The 11,302-nt window shown below is 40.9% G+C and overlaps 2 protein-coding genes across 2 annotated transcripts; one reads left to right on the forward strand and one right to left on the reverse strand.

Annotated features, from left to right (window-relative positions):
• Window positions 1-2,381: 2,381 nt before the first annotated feature.
• Window positions 2,382-5,533, reverse strand: LOC106319674. The gene is made up of 2 exons (XM_013758051.1): window positions 4,478-5,533; window positions 2,382-4,400 (listed from the first exon to the last, which is right to left on the reverse strand). The coding sequence occupies exons 1-2, from the start codon at window positions 5,531-5,533 to the stop codon at window positions 2,382-2,384; spliced, it is 3,075 nt and encodes a 1,024-aa protein (XP_013613505.1).
• Window positions 5,534-9,879: 4,346 nt separating this feature from the next.
• Window positions 9,880-10,539, forward strand: LOC106319675 (glutathione S-transferase T3-like). The gene has a single exon (XM_013758052.1). The coding sequence runs from the start codon at window positions 9,880-9,882 to the stop codon at window positions 10,537-10,539; it is 660 nt and encodes a 219-aa protein (XP_013613506.1).
• The last annotated feature ends 763 nt before the right edge of the window (window positions 10,540-11,302 follow it).

An 11,302-nucleotide genomic window follows, 5' to 3' on the forward strand; every position in this document is an offset into this window, starting at 1 on the left:
TTTTATTTCATATGGTTCATGTGTGTTTGCCATTAGTCAAGTGGTTTCTTCTAATCATTTTGTTGTATGAAACCAACTAATTTTATTTTATTATATTGTCCATGTTTGTTTGCCATTAGTCAAGTGGTTTCTGTTAATCATTCTGTTGTACTAAACCATCAAATATATCGGGAAGAAGCACACATTGACTTTGTGGTGTAAGTATTGTATATCAAATCATTGGTGTTCATACATGCAGTGTGTGTATATACAGTATACACTTCCAACATATGATACATCTAGAGTCTATAGATTCCGTGTTCCAAAGTATCAGATTTTGAATTTGTTTTTTTAAGAATCCAGTAAATAAAAAGCACGTGTATGTTTTTTTTTTTTTTTTGCTATGAAGGTACGTAATTTGCTAACAATTTTTTTTCTTCTATGAACGTAATTTGCTTACAAATTTAGAAGTGCTTAGTCAAAGCAGTAATGCTGCTTAGTTTATTTGAATACAAAAGTCAAAGTCTCTGAAACGTTCTTTAGTTTTGTTTATAAATAAACCCTAATTGGTCACATAAGATTCTATTACAAGCGGAGCATCGGAACAACGAGAATGCTGTGCATAAGTGTACAATATGCGTTCAATTGTTTGGGACCAGTCAAGCTCTAGGCGGTGCATCAAATCGAATTGGTTTATTTTGATTGTTTGTGCCTGTACACAGTGATAAAAAAACAAACTTGACTTTGTTAAAACCGTTTGATAGACAGAGTAAAATGTTAATTTTGATCAATACTGAACTTATCATATGATTACTAAAGCTCTAAACTTGTTACTCTCTACCTCCACCTAAACTTGTTACGTACTCTCTACATGTACTTAACCTAATTGCATTCTACGATTATTATAATGATGACAGTGAAAATAGATTCTAAAGCTCAACGAACCTTAGCGTTTGGCATCGGTAAACTGCAAGTCTTTGACTCTTTGCTTAATGTCTTTACCAATTGAAAAGAAAGCTTCCTCAACGTGTAGGTTATAGTCTTGGCACTCTGCAAAACCAAACTCATCAACGTTAATTAACTAAACAAAAAAGAGTTAGACACGCGTAACAAAACTCTACGCGCATGAAGATACATGGGAACGGTAAAAGAGACACAGAGAGAGACTTGTTTGCTTTCAACCTTGTTCCCCACTAGAATCTTGTTGACATTTATCAGAAGCGTGATGCTCAAAGTTACGGATCCAATTCCTTATTATATCTGTAGTCGAAGTTAAACGCGGATGAGGTCTACAGAGGCTATAGCAAGAATCGAACTAGTTAAACTGTAAGTTTAAAGAAAAGAAACGACTCTGCACTGTTGAAAAATGATTCATTGGTGACTGACGTGAGACACAAGAAAGATCCCCATGGCTTCACGGTAGTATGTTGCAGCAAGAAGAAACCCATTGGGGTGAGTATTACTCCACCATAACAAGACAATAACTTTACCGATCATATCGCAGAAAGAAAGAAAGAAAGAAAGAAAGAAAGAAAGAAAAGAGAAACAGAAAGAGAAAGATAAATAAAAGAAAAGAGAAGACATCTCTCTCAGTCGCTACGCGACAGAAGGCGCGCAAGAACTAAACCAACAAAGGTAATGGTCATCAGGAACAAGGTTGACGGTGGCGAGTTCGGAGGAGGAGACGATGGCGACGTACTGTTTAGGAAGCGCCGCAAGAGGTGAGTTCGGAATCGCCGGGGACGTGGAGAATGCAACCATGCGTAAGGTTGACGGTCTTGCCGGCGGAGGAGGAGAGGATGGTGACTGAAGCGCCGCAAGAGGTGAGTTCGGAATCACAGCCGCCGGGGACGTCGTGGATACTGCAACCATGCGTAAGTTCCTCCCCTCCAATGGGAAGCTCAGTGTATCTGGCGCTTTTGGGCCATTCCTCCTCTCTTTCGTGAAACTACCAAAAGGATTCATTGTTTCCATGGAAGATTCAAGTTTTTCCTCTCCCTTTCTCTTTACGTCAACTATAGACTTTATGAATAGTGCGGGTGTTTATGATTATTATTTTTTAATTAGCTTACTAAATACATAAATATTTTCTGTTATAAAATGAAAAATGTTTAGTAAAAATAATAATTTCTATATCTTCTATAATTTTCTAATTTAAATATTAAAATTGAATCAAAAAGATTATTAAAATTATCATCTTTTTTTTAATTACACACGTAAATGTAAATGTTTAACTTCTCATTCTTATTATTATTTTTTTTTTTGATAAATATGTTAATTATCATTAAGAATGAAACAGAGTTGTATATTTACAAAGGTTTGAACGGTAAAACCAATTGATGCCAAAAAAAGTTAAAAAACAACAAAAGACTTAAATGATGAGATAGAAAATCAACATCACACTAGACAGCATGCATGAGCCATACTTGCATTAGGCCATTGAATTTGCTGCGGTTCTTTCTTGCGAGAATTATGTTCCGGAGAAGTCTGTCAATGTCTTTGCAGAGGCGAGGGGGAGTGGAGGTGAGACCTTTGTGGAGACGGTTGTTGCGCTCGATCCAAATACTGTATATGGTGGCCTGAGCAGCAAGTCGACGGAGAATAAGAGGACTCGTTGTGTTTCCAGCATCGAGCCAGGCAATGAGAGCTGTCCATGTGTGGAAGTAGAACGGCCTGTAGCCGAGGCATATGGTAATCTCCTTCCATATCTGTTTACTGAAAGAGCACCTTAGGAAAAGGTGGTCTCTGCTTTCGTCACAGTGTCCGCATAGCAGACACGTTTTGACAATGCTTGTATCCCAAGCAGCAAGGCGACAACGGGTTGGTAGTCGATCATAGTTAGCAACCCACATGTTGAAAGCATGCTTTGGTATATGCCCACTGAACCAGACAACAGACTCCCAATCCACTCTAGTTCCACGAGGTCTAACTACTTCCCAAGTTTTACTCGTCGAGAAGGAGTCAAGGTATTTGTCATTCACATACCATTTGAAGACGTCATGACGGTCTGTTGACGATGGCAAAGTGATAGAACAAAGTAGGGTTTGCAGTTGCTCTTCTATAGGAGATCCTGCAGGTCTTAGAGACCAGCCAGTAGATGTGCAACACTCCTTTACTCTGGCGGAGAGAGGGACGCCTATGTTGGCAGGTCCATCACTTCCAAAGAAATCAATCAGCGGTCCTAAAGATTGCCAATAGTCAAACCAAAAGAACGCCAACGCACCATTTCCTATTTCACATCTTAGAAATTGTTCAGCCATTGATCTAAGCTTCAATATAGAAGACCAGATCCAAGAACATTGTTTCTTCTCATCCATACTCCAAAGGCTGGCCCCTTTAAGCCGGTGCGTCTTGGTCCATTTCGCCCAAAGAGACTCGGATTCAGAGTGCAACAGCCATACAAGCTTTAACGACAAAGTCTTATTCCAAGTATGCAGGTCTCGGAGTCCTAAGCCACCCTCAGAGCGAGGTAGGCAAACTGTTTTCCATGATAGCTTAGCAGCTGCTCTGTTGGTGATGTTTTCATTCCAAAGAAACCTTGAGCAAATGGACTCAATAGCTTTGATACAGCCTTTTGGTAGGATGAAAGAGGAGAACCAAAAGTTTAAAGTACCGAAAATGATAGTGGAAAGTAACAGCTTACGTCCTGCATAGGAGAGAGCTCTTGAGGACCATGATGAGCAGCGCCTTTTGAGTTGATCCAATAGAGGTCTATAGTCGCATATGCGCAACTTGCGATGCATTAGCGGAAGCCCCAAGTAGCGAACAGGGAGTGAGCCAAGAGAGAAGCCTAGGCTTGTCATGTCTGTAACTTCCGTCTGGCTCATTCCAGCCACAAATAGCTCAGTCTTATCACGATTCATTGTCAGGCCAGACCAGGTAGAGAAACTGTCTAGAGTCCAAGTGATTTGCTGGAGAGACCCGTACTGTCCGTCGAAGAACACCATGATATCATCAGCAAAAGCGGGGTGAGTGACTGAAGGATCAGACGCTTGAGGGTGGTATCCAATGGTAGCTTCGTCGAAATTCCTATTAAGCATTTGAGCAAAGACTTCCATGGCAAGGACAAATAGATATGGCGAGAGAGGATCCCCTTGCCTTAACCCTCGAGCGCCTTTGAAATAACCACCAAGCTCACCATTTACCGCAACTGAGAACCTCGTGGTGGTGATACATTCTGAGATGAGGCTGACAAAGGATTCAGGGAAACCCAAGACACGAAGGACGAGTAGGATGAAGCTCCAATTTAAGGAATCAAAAGCTTTCTTCAGATCGACTTTAAGCAAGGATCGCTTGGTGATGTTCTTCCAGTTATACCCATTAACCAACTCCGTAGCCATAAGAACATTCTCGACAAGTAGCTTCCTGGGATAAACGCTGACTGTGTGTTGGAGATCACCGAAGGGAGCACTTTCTTCAGTCTGTTTGCAAGCAGTTTTGAGATGACTTTGTAAGTGGTATTGCAGCAAGAGATGGGCCGGAAGTCGGAGATCAAAACTGCATTCTGCTTCTTCGGGATGAGGGTAATAATTGTAGAGTTCCATTGCTGCAGCAGCCTACCTGAGTCAAAGAATTCCTGAACCGCCTTGATCATATCATCTCCAACAGTCTTCCAGTGTGTGGTGAAAAACTCTGCAGGGTAGCCATCTGGTCCTGGCGCTTTGTTCTTTGGAAGGGAGAAGAAGGTACCCTGAATATTCAATGCAGTGACGGGCGCTTGGAGGGAAGTCACAATATTCTCAGAGCAGCGAAACTGGAGAAGACTAGAGAGGTCAGCAGTAGTAGAAGGAGTTATAGAAGGGGTTCCTCCAAGCAACGTCTCGTAATAGGCAACAACATGGCTCATGATATCCTCTCTGGTACTTAATATATTTCCTTGATCATCGTTGAGGAATATAATCTGGTTTTGAGATGTTCTTGTTCTTAGTTGCCGATGGTAGAAGGTGGTATTGGAGTCTCCTTTATCAATCCAAGTAACACGATATTTCTGGAAGAAGAAAGACTCCTCAGCCTTAGCAAGAACATACCATTTTTCAAAAGCTAACCTCTCATCAATACCCGCCTGAGGAGTAAGGGAAGAGAGTAGAGTCCTCTGACATTCAGTAAGACTCTCGAAAGCTTCCAAGACTCTCTTCTCTATCCCTGAATAATTTTCCTTGCTAAACGATCTAATGATACTCTTCAACTCCTTTAGCTTCCTAGAGACCTTGAACATCATTGTTCCCTCAAAATTCAGAGAGTTCCAGCACTCGGAGATAATGATTCCAAACTCCGGATTATCATTTAGCATAGTAAAGAACTTAAATGGAAGCTTCTTTCTGGGTACGGTGGTATCAAGATAGACGCAACACGGGCTGTGATCAGATATGCCAGGGTCCCCAAAGACACCAAGTGAATTTGGAAACTGATGGAGCCACTCATCATTGACGAGGGTTCTATCAAGTTTCTTAGAGATCACTGAAGTTCCTTGGTTGTTTGACCAAGTGAAGGAGTTGCCGCAGTACGGTAGATCAGCGAGGCCTGCAGTGACTGTGCAGTTGAAAAAGTCCTTCATTCCCCGAGAGAAGAGGGCGCATTTGTTGAAGAGTGTTCAGATGGCTCAAGAATCTGATTAAAGTCTCCTAGAACTGTCCAAGGAACATGGCTGATATGGCTAGATGAGGACAGGAAAGAGATCTCCGACCATAGCTCACACCTCACTTTCCTGTGGTTGGACCCGTAGACAAGAGTAACAGAAAATTCAGTTGACACAAACGGCAGCTTTACCGAACACGTAATACACTGTAGAGATTTCTGGAGCACCGACACAGAGACTGATGGATGCCATAGAAGCCAAACTTTTCCTAAATCCTAGAATTCATAATTGCATTCATAATGCCATCCATGAAAGACTCTGCTGATGATCGAGGCAGCATTAGCACTGCTGACATGAGTCTCAAACAGGCCTCCGAAAATTGGCTTATTAGATCAAAACCACTTCCTAAATCCGCTTCGTTTTATTTTATCGTTGAACCCTCTAATGTTCCAACAAAAAATATCCATAGAGGGGAGAAAAAATCAGAGGGTTAAAAGGCCTCTGCCCCTTGCTATAGCTTTAGCTTTCTTCCTTGATCTCTGAGAGATCACTGTGATGTATTGATCAGCTAGATCATCTGAGTTCTCTTCCTCAGTTGAGAGGCCATCTGATCCAGGGTCATCTTCTTCTGAAGGGGAAACTGACTCATGAGAACACATATCTCTCCTTCTTCAAGATCTTGCGTAATGGTTTTTGGATCATTTGAAGGTCCGGCCTGGTACATCTGAGCCCTTGAGTCAGCATCAGAGCGCTTATTACCTTCAGTGGGAGCCCATTGCTTATTATTATGGCGCTTTCCTTTTTTGTTAGAGGCCGGAGCAGGAGCTGAGGCTTTAGGCTTTTCCTTAGGCAGTGCTTTTGGCGTTGCTCTAGCTATACCAGAACCTTTATCATTACCCGTTCCAACAATTGGGAACTGACTAGCGATAGGAGCTTTGCCATTACGTTTAGTAACATTTGAATCTTGAGGTACTGTTGATCTGGGGCAAGCTTCAGAAGAGTGCTTGACAGACCTGCAGAACTTACATCGAGGAGGGGCGTTGGGGCACTTAGATTTCGTATGGCCAACTTTGGAGCAGTGAGAGCACAAGGAAGGGAGCCAGGGGCTTGAGACTTGAATGCGCACCACTTCTCCTGATTCAAATTGTGCATTAACGGTCTCCGGTAGCGGCTGACGGGGATCTATGACAGTATACACCTTTGCCACTTCTAAGTTTGTAAGATTTTCTGTGCTGGGGTGCAGGCAGATAGGATGACCCACCAGACTTGCAATCTCCTTCAAGGCGTCTTCGTTGAAGAACTGAAGGGGGACTCCCGTTAGGTCAAGCCAAACAGGAACAGTAGACATAGAAGGCTTCTCAGGCTTAACACCAGGAGACCATTTCGCTACGAACATGGTTTGTCCATCTACTTGCCATAAGCATTGATTGAGAATCCTTCGACGAGCGTTTGGCCATGGAACTCGAAACAAGAACGCTTTGCCATCCATCTTCGACACTGAAATGTCACGCCTGTGTTTGCTCCACATACCATTAACAATGGCATGTACAGCTCCTCTTGCCGGGGCCTCCTCGTAGAATTGTCCAATAATGAAGCTGCCCCACGATTTTTGATTCTTCTCGATGACCGCATTGGGGATTTTCATACAGGCCTCACCTGAATCTAGCATAAATGGAGTACCTTTCGACTCGAATTTAGCAGAGTTTGGTTTAACTTTGTCTTTCCACAACGCCACTTGGGATTTGACACCTTCCTCCGGAACCGTTGGAAGTTTGGGCGGTTGCGCGTTGACGGTAGGGGGTACCACAGACTTGGTTTGTGTTGAAGTAGCCTCAGATCCAATTTCTTCAGGTACAATTTCGATTGTAGCTGAAATTTGGAGATTAGGGTTTTTGAGATTGTTTACTACAGGGGCGGCGCAGCCTTGCAATTACAGAAAGGTTAAGCTAGTCGGCGAGTTGATTTCGCCAAGTAGCTGAAGGTCATTCATCTGAGATGAATGGATAACGAGTGGTGCGTCAGCAGCAAACGTCACGGAAGCAGATTTCGTAGAAGACTAAACAGAGCATGAGGAGGAATCAGGGGAACTGCCTCCAGATGGCTTCAGTTTCTTCTTCTTGGTCATGGCCGGCGGTGGGGACCGACGTCGAGACCGACGTCGGTGAAGAGCAAAGCTCAGAGATCGCAGTTTCGCCTTTGGAGTCGCACTTTTTGAGGAGAGAAAAAGTGAAAAATTTTTCAATATAACCTCGACTCCTCATTCTTAAATTTATTAATGAAAACTGAAAATTTATTTTTGGTTGTCAAATATATTCACTGTCTTAATTTCTTAAGAGTAATTATCAAATACAAAATGCAAAAATTTATTAGTATACTAACTAGTCATGAGAATATAATCCGGATCCAAAAACACAATCCGACCCAACCCAAACAATCTGGTTCAGTTCGATTCGGCTTTGGATTCTGCTTGCACCATCTCCGTTACCGTGATTGTCAACCTATTATTTGGGATCCATCAAAAGAAATGAAAGTAAGCATACATTTTGACAAGTGATGGAATAAGAGATATGTTTTCATGCAGGTCGTGTATGTTCCTCTATTTTGGCGTCTTGTGGGTGAGTTTGGAAGAACGAAACTGGTTGATATATTCGAGATATATTCGAGTTATTCTTAGTTTTTTATCTTTTTTTTTTTTTTGTAAACTAGTTTTTTTTTATCTTTCTTATCTTTATATTTTAAATATTTGACGGTAGGTTGCACCAAGTGTTCCAACCGCAAGTGGAAATTTCGATCTTAATTTATCAATGAATTATAAATTTATTTTGGTAAAATTTGTTCATAGAGACATTACAGAAAGTCTATATCCAGAGATATTAAAATATTTTTTATTTATCTATAATTTTTTTTAATTCTAGGGCATAAGAGCACCTCCATCGGTGTTTCTGATGTGAGGTTTCAAGCAAAAGTTAAAAAAAATAATAATCAAAAATAATAATAAATGAAAGAACCGGTGTTAAGAAAGGGATTATTAGAGTTGGTAAGAACCGAAACGTGGCTCGTTTCTATTCGACCTCTCCTTCATGACCCTCTCTCTCTTTCGTCGGTATTGAACCGAAAAACCACTCGTTCTCTTTCTCCTCCAATCTCGATCTTCTCTGGCGTTTTGATCTCGATCTTCTCTGGCGTTTTGATCTTGATCGTCGTCGGGGTTCGATTGATTCTGGAATCAAAGACGCTTTCTTTCTCATCCAAAACAAGCCACTCCATCTTCTCTCTCTTGATTCAACGACGACTGCGTTCTGTTGCACCGAAGAGCCTCAAAAGAAAAGGAAAGATAGAGAAAGAGAAGAAGTCGAAGATGGATTGAAAGACGAAGCAGATGATCTTCTCAGGCCTCTGTAAACCTTTCTCCTTCGACCCTGTAAGTGAAGAAAGCTCTCACCCTTTTTTTACTGATTTTGTTTAGGGTATCGGTTAGAAGCTGAGCTTGTTGTGCATCGATTGGAACTATCAAAGGAATTTTTTTGTATCAATGTTTAGACTTGTATTGTTGTTGCATGCATCATCGAGGTCAAATATTTGTTCTTGAGCAGTGTTTGTTAATTTGCATCATCGAGGTCAAAGATTTGTTCTTTACTAATTGGGTTTTGAATCAATTTGTCAAAGATTTGTTCTTGATCAGTGTTTATTAATTTGCATCATCGAGGTCATTTCCTTTGTTCTTTACTAATTGGATTTTGAATCGATTTGTCACAGATTTGTTCTTGATCAATGTTTATTACTTTGCTTAGTAGAATCGATTTTTGTTGGTTGTGTGAGGATTGGTGATCATCAAGAAGCGGGCATGACAGTTGGGGAGTTTCCTTTCATTCATTATGGATTCAACATCGCCAGAAGATCCATCTTTCACTTCAATCAGCAAGAGGTAAGCAGACTTCTCTTTAATGCTTTGTTAGAGCTTGATTAGGTTTGGAAATTAAATGATATTTGTTAGATTGATTAGGTTTGGAAATTAAATGGTGTTTGTTAGAGCTTGATTAGGTTTGGAAATTAAATGGTATTTGTTAGTTGTGTTGATGTGATTTGTCTTTAGTTGTCGTGTTTCTTTTAGTTCTAGGTATGAACATTGATTGCCATTAACACACAAAGTAAGTAAGTTCAACAACTAAAAATTTTAAGTTTCCTTTAAAATCAGAACAATACTCTTAAACAACAACACGTTAAAACAATCAATTACTTCTCCTTTTCTACTTCCTTCCACCCTTCCTATTTCCTTCGAATCCATAAACAATTTTATGGATTCATATACTCAACCTTCTCGCTTTATGGATCTCTTAAACCATCAACAACCAAACACTCAACCTAGTTTTGATATCTCTGCGTCGAATGTCTCTTTGTTCGGTCCTTGGTCTGAAGAAGAAAACGTTGAAGCACACACTGTGGAGGACCGTAACGAGAGAAGGAAGTGGACACCAACAGAGGATCATGTGCTCATCAGTGCTTGGTTGAACGCCTCCAAAGACCCTGTAGTTGGGAATGAGCAAAAAGCCATTGCGTTTTGGAAACGCATTGCAGCTTATTTTGCATCAAATCCCAAGCTACCTGGTTTACAAAAGAGAGAGCCTACTCACTGCAGAAAAAGGTGGGGGAAGATAAATGAGGGCGTCTGCAAGTTTGTTGGCTGCTATGATGCGGAAACAAAAGAGAAATCAAGTGGCCAGAACGAGAATGATGTAATGAAAATGGCTCATGAGATTTACTTCAATGATTACAAGGTGAATTTTACCCTTGAGCACGCATGGTTGGATCTGCGACATAATCAGAAATGGTGTGGCGCATCTACAACTAAAGATAAGGTGCAGTCAAAAAAGAGGAAGTTAGATGAGCACTCTGCACAATCATCAACTTCTGTGGCTGGAGAGGATGATCAATCTGCACGCCCTATTGGAGTTAAAGCAGCAAAGCGAAAGGAAAAAGGGCTGTGAGCAAGCCAACGAAGTTGGAAGAGGAAGAAAAGGAGTTTCAGAGCATGTGGGATATTAGGCAGAAGGACTTTGCTTTGAAGGATACTCTTAACAAGCAAAAATTGCTTGACAGTCTACTTGGCAAGACTGAGCCATTAACTGAACTCGAACTTGCCTTAAAAACAAGCTTATTAAAGATATGTTGACAAGTAGTTTGAGTCTTTAGTTGGTTTGTATGATATGGATCTTAAATTGTTTGTGTCGAGTCTTTAGTTGTGTTTTAGTTGTGTCTTTGTGCTGTTTGTGTCTTTGTGCTGTTTGTGTCGAGTATGTAAGATAATTTCATCTGCTTTTTCTTTCTCTGAATTTGTATCGAGTCAGTATAATGTGTGAGACGATGGATCTTAATGTATAATATTGGTTTCTGTTTAATGCAATTTGTCTATCTCTCTGTTACTTTTGTTTCTTATCATGCTGTTTCTCATGTGACAGTCCAAGCCAAGATGAAACAAGAAAACATGTGACAGAAGATGCCAATCCAACGAAGCCAAGACGTAAAGAGAGAGACATGTGACAGAAGATGCCAAGCCATAAAGCTTATGTTGGTATGTTTCAACCACTCATAGTACTGGAATATTGTTGTGTAAAGCTTACGTTGACATGTGACGAAACAGGAAGACTTGCTTTATAAACTTGTGTCTTGCTTTTGTAAGTGGAACCAAGACGAAACAGGAAGACTTGTGTCTGCGTCGAGAAGCAGACAACATGTGAGAAGCAGACAACG

This window comes from Brassica oleracea, unplaced genomic scaffold, assembly GCF_000695525.1.
Source record: "Brassica oleracea var. oleracea cultivar TO1000 unplaced genomic scaffold, BOL UnpScaffold00576, whole genome shotgun sequence".
Taxonomy (NCBI): Eukaryota; Viridiplantae; Streptophyta; class Magnoliopsida; order Brassicales; family Brassicaceae; genus Brassica; species Brassica oleracea.

Excerpts from the sequence above, each read along its gene's own strand:
- LOC106319674 (XM_013758051.1), bottom strand. The coding sequence starts at position 5,533 with ATGAAGGACTTTTTCAACTGCACAGTCACTGCAGGCCTCGCTGATCTA. Across the intron at positions 4,401-4,477 it reads TCCCGAAGAAGCAGAATGCA|ACTGAAGAAAGTGCTCCCTT; the intron begins GTTTTGATCTCC and ends GCTTGCAAACAG.
- LOC106319675 (XM_013758052.1), top strand. The coding sequence starts at position 9,880 with ATGGATCTCTTAAACCATCAACAACCAAACACTCAACCTAGTTTTGAT.